General features: G+C 62.2%; 2 protein-coding genes across 4 annotated transcripts in view; one reads left to right on the top strand and one right to left on the bottom strand.

Annotated features, from left to right (window-relative positions):
- Window positions 1-602: 602 nt before the first annotated feature.
- LOC120388609 (suppressor of cytokine signaling 5-like) lies at window positions 603-4,033 on the top strand. Of its 2 annotated transcripts, none has more exons than XM_039510537.1 (2): window positions 603-810; window positions 1,911-4,033. In XM_039510537.1, exon 2 carries the CDS (start codon window positions 2,017-2,019, stop codon window positions 3,190-3,192), a length of 1,176 nt encoding a protein of 391 aa, XP_039366471.1. In that variant the 5' UTR covers window positions 603-810; window positions 1,911-2,016; the 3' UTR covers window positions 3,193-4,033. The 2 variants fall into 2 exon arrangements, with proteins under 2 accessions (XP_039366471.1, XP_039366470.1); XM_039510536.1 differs by having other exon boundaries at window positions 1,906-4,033.
- Window positions 4,034-10,017: 5,984 nt separating this feature from the next.
- Window positions 10,018-18,273, bottom strand: part of SAMD4B (sterile alpha motif domain containing 4B) — a 32,838-nt gene continuing 24,582 nt past the window's right edge. For both annotated transcript variants that reach the window (XM_039510534.1, XM_039510535.1), the window contains exons 4-13: window positions 16,733-16,972; window positions 15,492-15,601; window positions 14,963-15,049; window positions 14,102-14,408; window positions 13,289-13,374; window positions 12,842-12,960; window positions 12,219-12,414; window positions 11,209-11,332; window positions 10,614-10,697; window positions 10,018-10,185 (exon numbers count right to left, since the gene is read on the bottom strand). In XM_039510534.1, coding sequence (XP_039366468.1) covers window positions 10,157-10,185; window positions 10,614-10,697; window positions 11,209-11,332; window positions 12,219-12,414; window positions 12,842-12,960; window positions 13,289-13,374; window positions 14,102-14,408; window positions 14,963-15,049; window positions 15,492-15,601; window positions 16,733-16,972 — 1,382 coding nt within the window. In that variant the 3' untranslated portion in view covers window positions 10,018-10,156. The remainder of the gene's footprint in view (window positions 10,186-10,613; window positions 10,698-11,208; window positions 11,333-12,218; window positions 12,415-12,841; window positions 12,961-13,288; window positions 13,375-14,101; window positions 14,409-14,962; window positions 15,050-15,491; window positions 15,602-16,732; window positions 16,973-18,273) is intronic.

Below are 18,273 nucleotides of genomic sequence, written 5' to 3'. Positions count from 1 at the left end.
CCTGGGGGGGTGGTTCTCTCCACAGCCCTGGGGTGAGAGGGTGCAGTGGTCAGAGCAGGGGGAGTGGGGGCTAGGATGCCTGGGTTCTCTCCCTGGGGCGGGTGGTGCTTGGAGGTCAGAACTGGGGAGTGGCTGGAGGCCAGGATGCCTCCCCGGGTTGGGGGCGGGGGAGATGGGGAACTGGGCTGGGGAGAGGGCCCAGGATGCCTGGGTTCACGCCTTAGGGCTGGAGGGGAGTGGCATCTGCTGGTGCAGGAGGGGTTGGGGGCCAGGGTGTCTGTGCTCCCGCCAGGCTCAGGGAGGGGAGTGGGGTCCAGTGGGTAGGGCAGGGTGGGGGAAGGTTCTGGGGAGCAGGACGCCTGGGTTCTTTTCTTTCCCCAAGTTGGAGGGAAGAGTGGGGTCTAGTGGGGAGGGTGGGGGCCAAGATGTCTGGGTTCTCTCCTGCCTCCGGTGGGGGCAGGACGCCTGGGTTCTCTCCGGCTCCGGGGGGGGGGAGCAGGACGCCTGGGTTCTCTTCTGGCTTCGAGGGGGTGGGGGGAAGGGAGCAGGACGCGTGGGTTCTCTCCTGGCTCTTGGGGGGGCGGGCAGGACGCCTGGGTTCTCTCCCTGCTCCGGGGCGGTGGGGCAGGTCCGCAGGACGCCTGGGTTCTCTCCGGGCCTGGCCTTCCCTTCCCCCGGCGGCGGCTGGGCGGCGCTGCGGGGGGAGCTGGGCGCTGGGCCCGGCCTCGCCTCCCCGGCTGGCTCCGTCTTCGGTCGCCGCTTCCCAACCCCGGCCCCGGCCCCAGCCTGGCCGCGTGGGGCCCCTCCGCGGTGAGTCCGGCCCGGGTCCGGGGGGCGGTGGGCAGGGAGTGGGGGGCCGGGGTGTGGGGTGCTGGGTCCGGGGGGGGGTAATTGGGGGGGGCTGGAGTGGGGGGGTGAATGGGCAGGGCTGGGATTGGGGGGAGTGGGGTAAATCTGTGGGGCAGGGCTATGGGGTGCGAGAGCTGGGGACAGGATGGGGTGGGGTAGATCTGTTGGGCAGGGCTGGGATATGGGGTGGGGGTAGTTCTGTGGGGCTGGGCTGGGATTTGGGGTAGGGGGAGCTGGAGGTAGATGTATGCGGTGAATGGGCAGGGAATGGGGGTTAGGGTGTGGGGGGGAGCTGGGTACAGGTGGGGGTAAATGTGTGGGGTATAGGGGTGAATGGTCAGGGCTGGGATGTGTGGGTTAGATGGGTGGGGCTGGGATATGGGGTGCGAGAGCTGGGGACAGGATGGGGTGAGGGTAGATCTGTAGGGCAGGGCTGGGATATGGGGTGGGAGGTGCTGGGGAAAGGATGGGGTGGGGTAGATCTATTGGGCAGGGCTGGGATATGGGGGGTGGGGTAGATCTGGGGGGCAGGGCTGGGGTATGGGATGGGAGTAGATCTGGGGGGCAGGGGTCTGAAATGCAGCAACCTAGGCCCAGATCCTCACAGCTGCTGCTGGGCGGTTGGGCTGGGCCCCAAAACGGCCATCGTCCGGCCTCATTCCTGGCTGAAGGGACCGTGTGTGTCCCCCCCCCCACGCTCTGGGCATGCCCCCGCCCTGAGTGCTGAGGGACAGGGGCAGGTGGAGGGGGGTGGGGTGGGGCTTGTGAGTGGAGACTGTCACTTCCCCGTTAGCGCTGAACAAAATACCTGTGGCAGGATGGGATCGGCCACTGGCCGGGACAGAGCCCCCTCAGCTGGGGGATCCCTCATCCGGTGCTGAGATGCAGCCACCTCTGGGATGACGCATGACGGGGGTGGGAGGGCTGTTTATACACGGATTCCTCTCCAGGCGCTGAGATGCAGCCACTTCTGGGGTGGGGCGCAGGGGACCTGAGGTCCCAGTGGTGGGGTGGAACACAGCTGGCTCTGGGCTCTAATGAACTCTCTCCCTTCAGTGCAGGCCGGATGCTCCCCGTCCCCACCATGAGCGAGCTGGGGTCACCCCACCCCAGCAGAGACTGGGCCCCCTGACACCTTCCCGAGTCCTCTGCGCGCTGGGCCCTGTCATGTCCCAGGCCGGAGAGGGGCCGGACCGAGGGGCCCGGCCCAAGGAGAGGTCGGGCGAGGCCGGGGGGTGGCGCAGCGGACGCAGGAGAACAAAGCTACCGGAGCCCCCGGCGGGGCAGGATGCAGAGGGGGCCGAGCCGGGCCGGCGGGCGGGGCGCTCGCTGCGGCAGAGGATCCAGGACGCGGTGGGCCAGTGTTTCCCCATCAAGGGGAGCGGTGGGGCCCGCTCCCCCGAATTCTCCCCTTCCCAGCGCAAGATCCACCTGCGGGAGCTGATGCTGGAGACCTGCCCCTTCCCGGCTGGCTCGGAGCTGGCCCGCAAGTGGAACCTCATCAAGCAGCACACGGCCCCCGTGTCGGCCCAGGAGGGCCTGGCCTGCGGCGGGGCGGGGGCGGCGGAGGACGAGGACGACCGGCTGCGGGAGCGGAGGCGCATCAGCATCGAGCAGGGGGTGGAGCCGCCCCCGGACGCCATGATCCACACGTTCGAGGCCACGGCGCAGATCAACCCGCTCTACAAACTGGGGCCCAAGCTGGCCCCCGGCATGAACGAACTGGCCGGGGACAACCGGGCCACCCTGGCCCCCCAGGAGGAAGAGGAGGAGGAGTTGGTGGCGGTGGCGGCGGCCCCGGAGCCGGAGCTCCGCGTCCACACCCAGATCGACTACATCCACTGCCTGGTGCCGGATCTGCTGCAGCTGACCCGGCTGCCCTGCTACTGGGGGGTGATGGATCGCTACCAGGCCGAGGCCCTGCTGGAGGGGAAGCCGGAAGGGACCTTCCTGCTGCGGGATTCGGCCCAGGAGGATTATCTCTTCTCGGTCAGTTTCCGGCGCTACGGCCGCTCGCTCCACGCCCGGGTCGAGCAGTGGAACCACAACTTCAGCTTCGACGTGCACGACCCCGGCGTCTTCCATGCCCCCACCGTCTCGGGCCTGCTGGAGCGGTACAAGGACCCTAGCGCCTGCATGTTCTTTGAGCCTCTGCTCTCCCGCCCCGTGCGCCGGCCCTTCCCCTTCGCCCTGCAGCACCTGTGCCGGGCCGTGGTGGCCGGCTGCACCTCCTACGACGGCATCGGCCGCCTGCCCATCCCCGGCGCGCTCCAGGAGTACCTCAAGGAATACCACTACAAGCAGAAGGTGCGGGTGCGGCGGCTGGACACCCGCTGGAACTGAGGCCAGCCCGTGGCTTTGGTCCTCTGGGCCACGGCCCAAAGACGAGGGGCCGGCTCCGGGATCAGGGCCGATACGAGGCCGTATTGCCCGTGAACTTTCTGCCTTTTACAGCAGGTTCTGGGCCCCCTGTGCTCTGGGACTGTCGGGCGGAACCATGTGTCCCAGTTACTGCCCTCCCCAGGGGCCGAGGAGGGGGGAGGTTCGTTAAAGAAGCCCCTGCCCCGCTCCTGGTGGGGGGAAGACGCAGCCGGAGCCTCAATCAGCTGTTTTATTTAAAGGGGCTGGGTTGCTGGAATAAAGTCCTGTTGCTGTGACTCATGTCTCTGGGCTGCAGCAGGGATGTGGATCACCCAGCTCTGGCCCTCAGCCCCCGCCGCTAGCTAGGAAAGGGGGTGGGCTGGCGCCAGATGAGTTGGGGGCTCTCGGCCACGCGGGAACATTGTGGCTGCCCGACGCCCGGGGCTACAGCGCTGGGCTGTCCCTGCTCCGGCTAGCGGGCAGGGAGAGGCTGCCTTCGGCGGACCTGGATCCAGCTGGGATGAAACCCCTGAACTGAGAAAAATAGGGACAATGCTCAACCGTGACCCACTCCCCTTCACCTCCTATTCCAGCCCTGGGCTCCATCCCCCCATCATGGGGAGCAACCCTCCCCCCTCTGTTCCTTTGGAGGCCACGTGCTGGGATCCCAGCACTCCCAGAGGGTGGGGGTGACAGACCCATTCCTTGGTCTGTGCCCCCTCTGTCCCCTGCCCCCGATCCCCCTACCCTGGCCGCACAATACAAGAACATCCTATGTACCATTCCCTGGGGCAGGGCTCTGCTCCGGCTGCATGAACGGGGATCTCGCATAGGCGTAGAGGGGTTCTTTTCCCTCTCTGGTACTGGTGCGGCCGCTGCTGGGATCCTGGCTCCAGTTCTGGTGCCCACCAGTCAAGGAGGATGTTGATAAATTGGAGAAGAGGCATGAGAATGATCAGCGGGTTAGAAAACCTGCCTGGTTGTGAGAGACTCAAGGAGCTTAGCAAAGAGGTGAAGGGGTGACCTGCCCAGGGAACAAATATTTAATCAAGGACTCGTCAGTCTAGCGGAGGAAGGTTGAACACGACCCCCTGGCTGGAAGTTGAAGCTGAACAAATTCAGACTGGAAAGGAGGTGTCAGTTTTGGACGGTGAGAGTCGTTAACCTCTGGCCCCACTGAGCGAGGGTGGAGGTGGATTCTCCAGCACGGCCCATTTTGAAATGAAGCCGAGGTGTTTTTCTAACAGCTCCGCGCTGGGAACAATCTTGGGCCTGCTACAGGGGAAGTCACGCGCTAGCTGATCTTACTGGCCCCTGCCGGCCTTGGGATCACGCTGGTCTCTGCCTGCAGGAGCCAGATCCTGCCTCTGAAGGGTTGGTAGAAAACAGGCCAACTGCCCCCTTTGTGGATTCTGAGCAATGGCTGGGAGCAGCTGGCCCGGCCCTGTGCTGCAGCCGCACTAGCTGGGGGGTTAATTCACCAACCTCCAGGCGTGTGTCACTCAACCACCTCCTCCCAGGAGCAGGGAACCAGGCCCCTTGGCAAGGGAACGACCCCAGGGCTGATCTCCAGGGCAGTGAATGACTGGGACGCACCAGGCCAGGAGCTGGACCATAGGATGCCGAGCCTGCTCTGGGTGGGGGGAGCTGGGGTGTCTCCCCCTTCCAGAGACACCCCTTGAGTTGTTTATAAACCTCCAGTTTTCCACAACCAGCCAAACACCATCTCAGCTCTCCAGCCGCGTGGCCTGGAGCCACCCAGCCCTGGGGTGGGTGAGACAGGACCCAGCTTCCCCCCGGGCAGCCGCACACTCCCCTGCCCGCCTTAGGGACACTTCAGGCAGCAAACGGGGCCCCGCTTCCAGGCAGGCAGGTGTGGGGGGAAGTTACAGACCCAGGCCAGGTTTGTTCTGCCTCCTTGGGGGTGGGAGCGATCCAGGAACGAGGATCAGAGACCTCACGCCAAGGTGACTTGAAGCAGGGGGTGAAAGACAGGAGCGATGCCAAGGCCGAGCTGTGGAGAGAAGGGGGAGGTGCCGGGGGCTGCAGGACCCTGGGCCAAGACCAGCGAGTGAGTGGTCAAGGGCTGAACCACAGCCCTGATTTTCAGAAGCGCCGAGCTCTCTGCCAGCACGACCAGTCCCCTGGCCAGGGCTCCCACCAGCCGCCACATGAGTCTCTGCTCCAACCCGGGGAGCGGGGCCGGTTACAGCCCTGCAGAGCCAGGGAAGGGGCAGTCCGGGCTCCCATGACTCAGGCCAGGTTTGCCCAATCCCAGAGTCCTGCCCTTAGGACGGAAGAATCTCCTGCACCGCTACAGACTAGGGACCGACTGGCGAAGCAGCAGTTCTGCAGAAAAGGACCTAGGGGTTACAGTGGACGAGAAGCTGGATATGAGTCAGCAGTGTGCCCTCGTTGCCAAGACGGCCAAAGGCATTTTGGGCTGTATTAGTAGGAGCATTGCCAGCAGATCGAGGGAAGTGATTATTCCCCTCTATTCGGCACTGGTGAGGCCTCATCTGGAGTATTGCGTCCAGTTTTGGTTCCCCCCCCACAGAAGGATGTGGACAAATTGGAGAGAGTCCAGCAGAGGGCAACGAAAATGATCAGGGGGCTGGAGCACATGACTTATGCAGAGAGGCTGAGGGAACTGGGATTGTTTAGTCTGCAGAAGAGAAGAGTGAGGGGGGATTTGATAGCAGCCTCCAACTACCTGAAGGGGGGTTCCAAAGAGGCTGGAGCTCGGCTGTTCTCAGTGGTGGCAGATGACAGAACAAGGAGCAATGGTCTCAAGTTGCAGTGGGGGAGGTCTAGGCTGGATATTAGGAAACACTGTTTCACTAGGAGGGTGGTGAAGCACTGGAATGGGTTCCCTAGGGAGGTGGTGGAATCTCCATCCTTAGAGGTTTTTAAGATCAGGTTTGACAAAGCCCTGGCTGGGATGATTTAGTTGGGGGTTGGTCCTGCTTTGAGCAGGGGGTTGGACTAGATACCTCCTGAGGTCCCTTCCAACCCTGATGCCCCAGCAGGGGTTAGTGCCAGAGCAGTGGCTGGAAGGCCCAGGGAGCTGGGGTCAGGTACAGCAGGGGGAAGACGAGAGGGGTGGGCCCTGTGACATGTACAACCTGGCACAAGTCCGGCCCTGTGCCGCAGTACGAGCATCAGCTGGGCACGGGGGCTACCAAGGAGAACCCAGAATCAGTGCCCATGGTTGAACACGATGCCAGCCAGGGCTGATCAGCGCGTGTGCTGAAGGGGGATGGACCACCCCAGCAGCAGAAAGGGGCCCTGTTGGAGGCAGAGCTGGGTGGGGGTGCTAAGGTGCAGCCTAGGGGGGTTGACAGCATGGTACGGGGGGGAAGAGCAGAGAGGTTCTACCCAAGGACCCCTCATTACAGCCCCATCAGTCCCTGCTCTCACACCTGGCCTGTTTGGCAAAATAACCAGCTGAAAGCCCCAATAATTTGGTGCCGACAGGCTGTGGGGGAGGCTCAGGGACCTGTTCATTCCCCCCGGCTCAGACTACATTTCCCACAATGCACCAGAGTCCCGGCCAGCAGTGCACAGTGGGGGATGTAGTTCAGGCAGCAGATCCCGGCCCCAGAGGAAAGGGGGACCTGCCGCAGCGGGACGATGACACGAGCCCCTCAAAAACACGGATCTTTCTGACCCCACAAAGCTGAACTTTGCCTGCAAACTTTTACAAGGGGGGTGGGGAGGAAATCACTGTCGCAACCCCCCTTTTCTGCCCCAAGACAGTTTGGATGAAGCAGCCGAGAGCCAGGGGCAACTGCACAGAAGCCTGGCACCGGCTATTGCAGAGAGAAAGCAGCTCAGGATCACGGAGAGGAGAAAAACCCAGAGTTATGCCTCACACGCAAGCAGAGATGCTGCCGCCTCAAGCAGCCGGCCCTGGCTCTCCTCTTGGGAAGCCAAGCTGGCCCCCAGCGGTGCCCACGGGTCCCAGAGAAGCACAGCCTCTGGCATGAAAGGGCAGGTGGTGGTGGAAAGCCGGGCACACCAGACAGGATTCACCTAAACAGTTGTGCCACATCTGGGTCCCTCCTACCGCTCCCCCAGCGCTTGCCCTGCATAGGGAAGGAACAAAATAGTCAGTGCCCTGCCCTCCCTGCTAGCCAAGGCCTCAAAATCTTGTGTTTAAAAATACCTGATGGTGCCCAGATCTCCGCCTGGCCAAGCCTGTGGGAGCCGGGGGCGTAACAGCTTCCAGCCCAGAGTGCTCCAGGCGTTTAAGTAGCAAACCACTGCTCACCAGCGCTCTAACCACTGGGCCAGCTGCCCCATCCTGGCTTTTACCTTTGTAAAGAAATACACCCCCGACACCCCCACCCCGAACAAATCAAGAATAAAAAGCAGGGTTACAAAATAAGTACAACTTTATCAGAGAGGGTTTTGGGGTGTTTCCATGGGGCGGTCTCGTATTTGGTTCGGGGGCAGGTTCTTTCACACGGTCAGACAGCGGGAGGTGGGACGCAGCGAGACAAAGAGCCAGCGAACACGGGCTGCCGGGTTTGGTTTTTGGTTGTTTGTTTTTTTTTTTTGTAAAATTTTTTTTTTCCGTTTTGTTTTTTAATAACGTATTCATGGTTACCAGCCATAGTCATAACAAAAGTTATTCATAATAAAATGTATCTAAAATAACATTTCTATCTGAAACAGGAACCTTGTCTCTCTACTGTAGAAATAGGTCGGGGGGGGGGTTGCCCCGTTTGGGGGTGGGGCTGTTTTTTGTACACACTACTATGCGGTATATACTTTGGAAAGGCCTTTAACATTTAAACAGGGCTGGGGGGTGGGCTGGGAATTTCTTTTGTACCAACGGGAGGGGCTCAGCCTGTGGGGGTCATCTGCTTTGGGGCATGCGTCTCTCCCCACGCTGCAGAGAGATCCGGGGAGACGGGACTTTTTGTCCCAGGGGGTCTTTCTGGAAAAAGACAAAACTGTACCTAGGTCTCGGCAGGACCCTGTTCCCCTCTCCTCCGCCCCCAAATAAATCCATAGGGCTCTTGCAAATCCCAGTCCTCCCCTGCCCCCCTCAAATCCCTAGTGTGACCCTCACCCCAGATTCCCCTCTGCTGCCCCTCAACGCCTGAGGATACCACAAGCCTCGGGGCGACCCTGGTTCTCCGCGTGGCGCAGTCCTTTGCGCCAGTTCCGCTCTCCCGTTGAAACGGCGTCATCTGCGCCTCCCGTTGCCCAGCTATCAGTGACGGCGCAAGGTGGTGGAGAGACGGGGGGCCCCTTTCCCGCAGCCGGGCCCGCACCCTTCGCTGCCCCGTGGGAGCAGAGCTCGGGGAAGGGAAAATTTGGAAGCTTTTAAATCTATTTGTTTTTTAAAAAAAAAAAAGTCGCAAATCAGAAGGAAAAAAAAATAGGTTAATCCAATCAAAATGGGCATTGGGATGGGTAAAAGCCACACCCCTTGCCCACAGGCTCCACCCCTTGCCCACAGGCTCCTCCCACCCCCAGCCCATGTAGTGTTTTTTGTTTTACACACATGCACACGCACACACAAAGCTTGGGGCTTAGGGGAGGGCTCGCTCCTGCCTGAGCCCCCTCCCTCCCCAGCAAGGCTCAATTCTCATTTCCCCTCACACCCCCATCAAGGCATTTAAGGAACAGCTCTGTCCCCGCTGCCCCCCAAACCCGGGGGGGGGGGTGTCTTCCAGACCACCCCAAAGGGGCTTGCAAACAACCCCCCGCGTCAAGCCCTTTCTCAGTTCATTAGCATGGTGAGAGCCCCGCACTGCCCTGCCGCACAGCTGGGTGCTTTGCGGCCCCCGACCAGGAAGGGGCGCTCTAACCCAGCTGCCAACACAGACGAGATCCAGGCAGGGAGAGGCGACCCACAGGCAGAGCCCAACAGGGGGGAGCCGCCAATTCATCCCGGCGGGTCTGCCCTGTGTGGGCGGAGCCTTTCCAGCCTCTGCCGGGGGCACACATGGCAGGGGGGGGGGGGAACCCGTCAACCAAGCTGACTCTCGAGGGCCCCAGATGCAGCCACACCAACACCCACCAACCTTCTAATGCTCCAATCACAGAAGTTTTATAATCCCCTCCGGGGGGGGGATGCACCCCAGGAGAAGACGCCCAAAGAGTTAAATACCCTCCAATGCGCCGGCCCCTCTCCCCCCCCCGCGTATCCCCATCACCCCCCACCCCCACTCTTCAGCTCTGGCTCAACACCCCTTCTCTGGGGCGTGGCTTCTTTCCCTGAATCCACCACTTGCCCTATGGGGGAGGGCACGGACCCCTTCAAAGGCCACGCCCCCAAGTCGTCACAGGGGTGGGGTGGGGAGTTACAGGCACTTAACAGTTCCAGAAGAGTTCTCGGCCCCCATCTGTGGAGGCGTTTCCCCCCCATCGCAGGGATCAGGCGCGAAAAGCAGGTGTGGGGGGGGCTAACCCGGAAGAAACCAGCTCGCCAGGTTGGCCCCCTGGCGCCTTTCGTGGCCAAGAGCGGCCGTCCTGCCCCGGGGTGGGGTGCGGAGGAAAGTGAATCAGAGACGCGCGCTCTCTCTCTCCCCCCTTCTCCACTCCTCACTCTCAGGAGCTTTCTTTTTCCCCATGCTGAGAAAGGATGGGCGGGCGGGCGGGAAGAGAGGCGGGTGGGAGGACACACACACATGCGTGACCCAAGATCCTGCTGCTTCTGGCTTCGTTACCCTGGGAGTTACAGGATGCAGCTCAGTATTAAACCATAGTTAAAGTAATAATAAAGTAGAAAAATATTAGAACGTATAAGATGGTAAGATTGTAGTGAGAGCTTCTTCCAACCCCCCCGCCCAGGCGGAGTTGATGGCAAACGCTGGGGGAGGGCGGGAGGGGGGTGGGGTGGAAGATTCAACCACCCCTTTAAGCACCCCCCCAAAAAATAAAGAGAACCCCATAAAGCTTCTCAGGAACCATGGATCCCCGAGGCTGGTCAGATGCTGGAGGTCTTGTCGGTGCCATCTGTTAGGAGAGAAAACAGGCCCAGAGAGCGATGAGTGTTGAGGCGAAAGGGGATGAGTCGTCGTCCCGTGGCTGGGTTCGGGCCAAGGGGGTTCATAAAGGGCCGGTGATTCCGTGACAAGAGAGAAGCCAGGAATTCACCGGGCCCCCCCAAACGCCAAGAGTAGCGGGAGGTCTCGGCCCAGGGTTTCACTGCCGACTACGCCCAGCTGCATGCTGGGTTCCGCCCCAGGAGCCCCGTTGCCGACAAGGTCGCCGCTAGATCCGTGCGCCCCATGCGTCTGGCTGTGATCTAGGGCTGTGAAAGCGTCGCCCACCCTGGGGCGGGGTCAAGGGGAGGGTTTGGGCCCCATCTCGGTCTCCCGGGGACCTGCTGGCTTGTTCCCCCTCGAACACCCTCCCCTCCCGGGGCTGACCCTGCATCTCACCGCCCAGCGCGTGCTCCGTCATGCTCAGGCACAGCGACTCCAGCGTGGGGTTGATCTCCAGGTCTGTTCCGGGGATCTGGCAATCTACGGGGTGGGGGGGGAAGAAGGGGATTAGCCACATGGCCCCCACACTCCCTGGTGGGTGATGGAAACTGGATTCACGCAGCACTCATGTGACCGCCCTGGCCCACCCCGCAAGGTGGCAGCTTCGAGCCTCATCCCCTTATTAACCCGTGTGCTGCCACCTTCTCCACTGAAAAATGGTCTGTGATGGAGAATCCCATGACTGGGCCAGGAATAGAACCCAGGAGTCCTGGCTCCCAGCCCCCACTGCTCTAATCCACTCCCCTCCCAGTACCAGGGATAGAATCCAGGAGTCCTGACTTGCAGCAGACGGACACTGCTTGCCAACACGTGCAGCCTGCTCTGGGGAGGAGCACGACAGGCTTACACCCCACAGCCCAAACAGCCGGAGAGCGAGTTGGCGGCAGACGGCCTCCCACCGGCCTGAGCTGGGCAGAACAGTCTCTCCAAGAACAACTCCTGTCCTGAGTCTGCCACGGGCCGGCACCCGGAGAGCGACCCGGCTACTCACCCTGGGGGAACATGATGATGGCCTGCGGGGACGTGTGGACGGGTAGCGAATGGGTGCGCTGGACCGAGCTGCGGCTCTGGCCGGGCATGCTGTTGCTGCCCCCGGGATTGGCGAACCACAGGTTCTGCGGAGAGAGGGGAAAGGCAGGGATAGAGGATGCAGGAGCCTGGCCCAGAGCAGCTGGATCCGCCAGGCTCAGCAGCGCCAGCCTGGCACACGGGGGACCCGGAGGCAACGTTCAATAGCAGCCAAGGATCAGGGTGGCGCCAAGTCACGCTCCCCTGGGAGGAACAGCGGAGCCGGGAGAGGGGGCCGGGCTCCCGTGCCCGAGCAAGTCGCAAGGCCCTTCTGCGCAAGGGGGAAGGTCCTGGCGCCTCCCAGGGGCGGGGAGGTGACACTGCAAGGGGAGAGCCCAGCTCGATTCTGCAATCCTAGGGCCGGCAGAGAGAACCCAGCTTTCCGACCTCACAGAGCAGCTCTTAACCCTCCCTCCTCCAAACAGGGAACCCCACCAGGCCATTTGGAGAGCAGAAATTCATTTAAAAAAAAGGGGGGGGGATCAATTTATCCTGCTCTAGCCACTAGATCTCACTCCTTTCCTACAGCCAGGAATGGGGCTCAGGAGTCCTCCCTCCCCCAGGCCTGTCCTGCTCTAACCACTAGCACTGGGAATAGAACCCAGGAGTCCTGGTTCCCAGCCCCCCCGCTCTAACCACTAGACCCCACTTCCCTCCCAGGGCTGGGGATAGAACCTAGGGGTCCTGGCTCCCAGCCCTCCCCAGTGGACCCCTCTCCCCTCCCAGCCCTGTGTTCATGGACCTAGACATTTCTCTCTATAACCTGCTGACCTAGACAAACGAGCCCTTCTAGACTGGCACCCACTGCTCCCGTTCATTGTAAAAATCCCTTCGGCTCGGCTGGGGCTTCAGCCAGAGCCACGGGGGAGTCTGGTCAGAGAAACCGGCCCACACCCATGGCTCGGGCGACACCACCCGCCCCGCCGGACTCACCTGTCGTCCCTGGCTCCCGATGGGGCTGGTAAGTGCATGCCGAGGCAAGACCCCTCCAATCCCCGCTGGGCTCAGCAGCCCCAGGCGGCTCGGGGGCATGGCTCGAGGGGGCATCTGGAACGGCCGCTGCCCTCGGCGCGCAACGCCCACCCCCACAGATCCAGCTATGGGGAGAGAGTTGGAACCAAAAGCCCATCTGGGGGAGGGGAAAAGGCAAAAAAAATAAAGGACTGTTCTGAAGTCACCAGAGATTCTAGCTACTTGCTGCATCTCTTGGGATTGACACCCCCCACCTCCCAATTTCACGTGGGACAGGTCTTTGGAGCGCCCCCTCCCACAGCAGCCCACACATCTTAGCAGTTCGGGGCGTTAGACACACCTGAGCCAAGTGACCCGTGCTGTGCTGCCGGGTGGGGGCCCCACGAGGGAAGCTTGGAGGCCGGAGGCAGCCTAAGTCGCACACCAAGGCAGAGCCGGGGCCAGAATCCAGCTCCTGGAGAGCCTGATTCACTGGGCCATACTGTCTAGCCAGATCACCCAGGGGGTGTTATTCAGCACTGTCCCCCCCACCCCGGTACTCCCTGCCATTCCACAGCTGAGCCCTGCACACCGGCCACACCTACCCTTTCTGCTGGCGGTACCCTTGCATGTCCAGCACGGCCTTCCGGGGGAACGCTCGCAGCAGCTTCAGCACCTGCTGCTTCCAGGACAACAGCCGCTTCTTCTGCGTCTCCGTGAATGCCTGCGGCGCACAGGGACAGCGCCATCAGGACGCTGGGCCGGCGCCGGGGCATAGGGAGGGGGCGGGAGCAGCCGCGGGGAGGAGGGGGGCACTTTGCTACGGAGAGCGGAGGGATTCGGGCACACATCCAGCCCAAAGCAGGTGTGGGTGTGGAGGTGTTGTGTGTGTGTGTGTGTGTGGGGGGGTGTCCTTAAATGACCTGCTTGGATCAGTTCAACAGCCCTGGGGCCTGGGCTGCTGGGCACGGCGGAGCAGAACCCAGGAGTCCTGAGGGGAGCCAGCAGCCCCCGCCCCCAGGATCAGAGGGAGGTTTCCATGCAGACGATACCTCGTGAGTCAGGCACTTCTCTATGAGCTGGAGGTAACTGGTGATGTTCTCCTCGTCGGGCCGGGAGACGAGCAGCTGCGTGCACACTGCGAGGGGAGCAGAGGGGTTACTCCCCAGGCCCTTCCAGAGCATCTCCCCTTCGCCCCCTGCTCAGCATCATGCCCCCGGGAGGGGGGGGCAGCAGAGGGGGATGCTGCAGCTCAGAGAAGAAGGGACAAGGAGCAGGGCTGGAAAGAACCCAGGAGTCCTGCCCAGTCCCACCACTGCTCTAACCATTCAATCCCCACTTCCCTCCCCCAGCCAGGAGTAGAACCCAGGAGTCCCAACTCCCAGCCCCCCCCCCCCCCCTCCTGCTTTCACCACTAGACCCCACTCCCCACCCAACTGGAATAGAACCTGGGTCCAGGCCCCCCTGCTCTAACCCCTAGACCCCACCTCCCTCCCCCAGCCAGGAATAGAACCCAGGATTCCCAACCACCCAGAGTCAGGAAGAGAACCCAGGTGTCCTGTGCCTAACACACAGCGCCAACCTTCCTCTACCTGCTAGAGAACCCAGGCATCCTGAGCCCAGCTCCCGCCCCCTCCCCCGACAGATGGTTTAAGTCATCCAGCTTCCTTCCCCCGCCAAGTGGGAGTCAGTGGGACCCACCCACCTGAAGCAGGGCTGGAGACGTCAGCCAGCCCCAGCCACACATGCCCCCATCTGGGAGGGAAGCAGTAGAGCGCCCTCTAGCGCCACAACGGGCTTCCTGGATGCCCCTGGGGGAAGGCAGTGCCCTCTGGACCGGACGCCGGGCACGGGGACGCCCTTACCTTTCCCCATCACCCGGGTGAACTGCCCTGGGATGTCCCCTTCCGCGATGGGTGCCGTGGCCGACTCCCCGTCGCAGGGGGAGGCCGTCTGGGACGGGAAGCCGTCCACTGCAGGCTCCTTGTCTTCTGCCCCGTTGGTGGCTTTGTCCAGGCCCGGCCTGGGGGCTCCATGGCGCTCGGGCAGCGCCTGCTGCCCCTCCTTGGGCGTGGCCAGGGCCTGGAGGGAGCTGTAGGCTTTGATGGGCGTGATGATTATCTGCTGGAGCTCCTGGAGCGCATTCCACAGGTTCCCTCCTTCTAGGATGTCCTGCGGAGGGGCCAGGGAAAGGGGGTGGGGAAGATGCCATGAAAAATGAAGGGCAGCCCCATGTCTCAGAAAGGGCCAAGGGGCTCAGTGGTCCAAGCATCAGGCTCAGAGCACCCGGGATCACAGGTTCGAGTCCCAGCAGCCCCGTGGCAGGTCATTTAGGACTCGCAGCCACACAATCCTGTTTGCCGTGCACGGCACCTGCCCCGAGATCTTGGCTTTTAACCCCAGCAGCCTCGAAGCAAACTCCCCCAGCTGCTGTGCCGCGGGCCACGCCTGGCTGCCGTTCAGAGGTGCAATCTGCCACGCCGTGAATTCCAGTAGCACCTAGAGGCCCTGACTTCCCCCCCCTTTGCACCAGGTGCAGTGCAGGCTCCGACCGAGAGGCACAGATCCCAAGGAGCTCACAGCCCAAGCAAGGACTGCGACCCCAGATTTACAGATGGGAGATTCGAGGGGCCTAAGGAAGAGTCAGGAATCAACCCCGGGTCTGGCTGCCTTGACCCCGAGGCCTCCAGCTCAGACCTCGCAGGGGAAGCCGGTGGGTCTTTTACCTTCTCCAGAGACTTGAGAACGCTCTGCCTCTCCCGCAGCTTCTGGATGCTCAGGGCAATTTTGTGCCTGGCTCCTTTGGTCACGTTCTGTGCAGGAAGGAAGAGACGTGGGAGCTAAGGCGACAGCCACGGATGCAGCCACCCCTGCCTCGACAGACTCAGAGACATGCCCTGGGAACAGGTCCCAGCCGCAGGTGCCCCTGGGTGCCACAGAGTCCGACAGGAACCCAGGGCTCTTCCGTGGTATTCGCCCCACGGGTAGGTGGGAATTTCGGGCTCTGGGCTGGAGGTATCCAGAGAAGCCCCTGGAATTTAGCGATCGGCTCAGATCAGGAGCTCTGGGGACGGTGATGGGTGCCCATGTGTTTATGTAGTCCTGAGAGCCCCTTCCCAGCTGGCGGGTGCCGGAGCAGCCCTCTGAATCTGTGGAAGACACATGTCCTACGACACCCCCCCCCCACCAGGTGGCTGCTGCCCCCAGGAAGCGCACGGTCGAGTGGAGGCTGGGACCCTGCTGTCCCCTCCTCACCTGGGACTCCAGATGCTGCTCCGTGAGGGTCATCATCTCTTCGTACGTCATCTGGGAGAAGAGGGCTGCGTACTTGTGCAGACGAAGGCTCTTCAGCCACGAGGGGACGTCTGTGGAGACGGGAGAGACCGGCTCTTTAGTGTGCACCTAGGCCGCCACCCACCGGCCAGGCCTGGGGAAGCTTCTGCGGCCGCAGGATGGAGACAGCTCCCGGGACCGCCGGCGTTACACACCGGCCACTCTGGGGCTCCCCAGAGCCAGAGGAACATTCCCTTTTCAAGGCAGGGCCTTCTCACGTGACAAGGGGCGTGTGTAAGAGAGGGTATTTGGAAGGGCATTCGACCATCTTCTGGGGAGACGAGATTACAGACCAAGGCTGGCTGCTACCCACAGCAGTTTCCCATCATTAGAGCCCTGAAAATCCATGGATTCCTGCTTAATATCTGTGGACCATTTTTGCAGATAGTGGCTTGGATGCAGATACAACCGTGCAGGGCACTACTCACTGGTGGCACCTGGCCTGCAGTGTCCAGCTCGAGCAGCCCGGGGGGGTGCTGTGTGCTTGGGGCCAGCGGCAGGTCGGCATCAGGGCTGTCCAGCACCCGCTCACCGCACTGCTTCCTGTCCAGCAGCTCGGGCCCCTCGGGTAGCGCCAGCATCCCCCACCACGGCCTGGCCCAGGAGCACTGGCCACGCTCCCAGTCCCGGCCCGCTGGCCCAACCCCTCCCCCTCACCGTGCTACCACACGCACCGCTGCTGCCGTGTGCCGTCGCTTGTGATCGTCCAGGAGCAGCACCCGATGTGGCCCCCCACAACTTCCCCTCTGCGCTGCCCCTTCTTGAGACCGCACCCCACCTCTTCCCTGCAAGACCCCTCCCCCCCTCCCTCGCTTGCCGCTGCGGGGCTGGATCCAGGTAAAAAACGGCTAGCGGATCGCGGGTTGATCCTGGCCGATGCGGATCGGACGTGGATCCACATTTCTGTATCCACGCAGGGCTCTACTTGTCACAGACACAGGAAAGACTCATCCCCCTTGCTTACCACTGCCCGTGTTCCCTCCAGCCCCCAGCCTAGCAGCCCTGGTCAGATCACTGGGAACCCCCCCAGTTACAGCTGCACAGGCAGGGGTTTGATCCAGCATGTAAGCCCTGTGTTACCAGGGTTGGCCGGCAGAGCGAGGCAGTTGGGGTCCGTCCCCCACCCCCAGCACGGGCCGACAGCGCCTCCCCCCCAGCCGTACCTTTCATGCCACTGCCATCCTCCTGGAAGGTGTTGCGGCTGCCGATCTGCTCCTCCGTCTGTTCGCTGCCCGAGGAGGCCACGCTGCTCTGGGGGGACAGGGGCGCGTGGTCCCCCGGGATGAAAGCCTGCCGGGCGCACAGCTCGTCGGGGCTCATCCACTCGCTGGAGGCCTGCGGGCTGGTGGGGATGAGGGACATGGAGCGCTTGAGCGGGCTGGGGTGGATTTGGCAGGGCAGAGCTGGAAGGGAAGGGCAGAGAATTAACATGACGACATTGGGGCCGGATCTCCCATCCTACAGATCGACCAGGGAGGATGAGCCTCATGCCTCTGAGAGGGGGGCAGAGAGGGGAGAGATCAGTCACCTACAAGTCAGGGCAGCCTGGCACTTGGGAAGTGGTTTTTTGCCAGGCTCCTCCTCTCTGCATTCAGGATCCGGCCCCAGAATGGGCCCTGCCCCCCCAGCGAGGCTCCCCCAGATGGGCAGAAATCTCTGCACGGCTATGGTGCATTTCATCCAAGGCCCTCGATGCAACTGAGCAGCAGGAGTCAGGACCCCTCTCCAGGAAGCTGCCTGCTCCAGGGCATGCAGAGGATCGACAGCGCAAGTGAGAACCAAACCCACACTTATCGGGGGAACCAGCCACTTCCCCACGCTCCTTTTGCCAGTCACCCGTGCAGAGGGACGAACAGCAGCAAAGGGCTTAGGAGGGTCAGTCTGGGCAGGGGGGTTGCGTCTGAACTGACCTGCCGTCTGCACTGCTCGCTGCTCCGTCTGCTTCCCCAGCATCGTGAAGCAGCCGGGGAGCAGCTCAACCCCTGTCTTGTCTCCCTGCTGTATTTGGCAGCCGTGAAAAGAGGCAGGTATCCTCCACCCCCAGCGACAGCTCTGCCCCCGTCCCTCGCCACAGATCTCCCACTATCCCGAGTGCCCCTGTGGGGACTGCCAAGGAGCTAGCCAACACCAAGCAGGGGGATGGCACAGGAGCAAGGCAGAGCCCGGTTCGGCCAACGGATCCAGGCTGTAAGTTTCAGCTACGGCCAGGGCTAGTCGCCGCTCTGGGACACAGCTAGCTGGTTTTGCCCCCGAAGTCGTACAAACCCTGGGCACACCCTCAGCGGCGGCTTTCGAGTCAAAGGGGGACGCTGGTAAGGCAAGTTTAGCCGCCTCCGTTTTGATTCGTGTTGTTCCTGTTTCGGTGTGAACAGAACACACGTTTTCCCCGCCCTCCCACTCCTCTGGCAGCTACCGGAGTACTGGGGGCTGCAGGGAGGGAAATCCACCAGGAACCGCCCCAACGGGAGAGGAGGAGACGAAAGGGAAGGAAAAAGTGATTAGAAGGGATGACTACATTTGATCAGCTTTAATAATCACTCCTGTTTCTTTAATAGAAGTAGAGGCAGTTATGGGGGGGAGGGGGTCAGTAGCGTAGCTAGGGGGGAGCAGGGCAGCGGTCGCTGCCCCACTGAGCCCAAGTGCACCTTGTCAATTTCTTGGCGACTTTTTAATTTTTACTCGCCCGGAGGGAACAGGGGGAGCG

Source organism: Mauremys reevesii, linkage group 22, assembly GCF_016161935.1.
Source record: "Mauremys reevesii isolate NIE-2019 linkage group 22, ASM1616193v1, whole genome shotgun sequence".
Classification (NCBI taxonomy): domain Eukaryota; kingdom Metazoa; phylum Chordata; order Testudines; family Geoemydidae; genus Mauremys; species Mauremys reevesii.
This window is presented reverse-complemented; position numbering and strand designations above follow the sequence as displayed.

Bases quoted from the DNA above. Each gene is read 5' to 3' on its own strand.
- LOC120388609 (XM_039510537.1), top strand. From the start codon at position 2,017: ATGTCCCAGGCCGGAGAGGGGCCGGACCGAGGGGCCCGGCCCAAGGAG.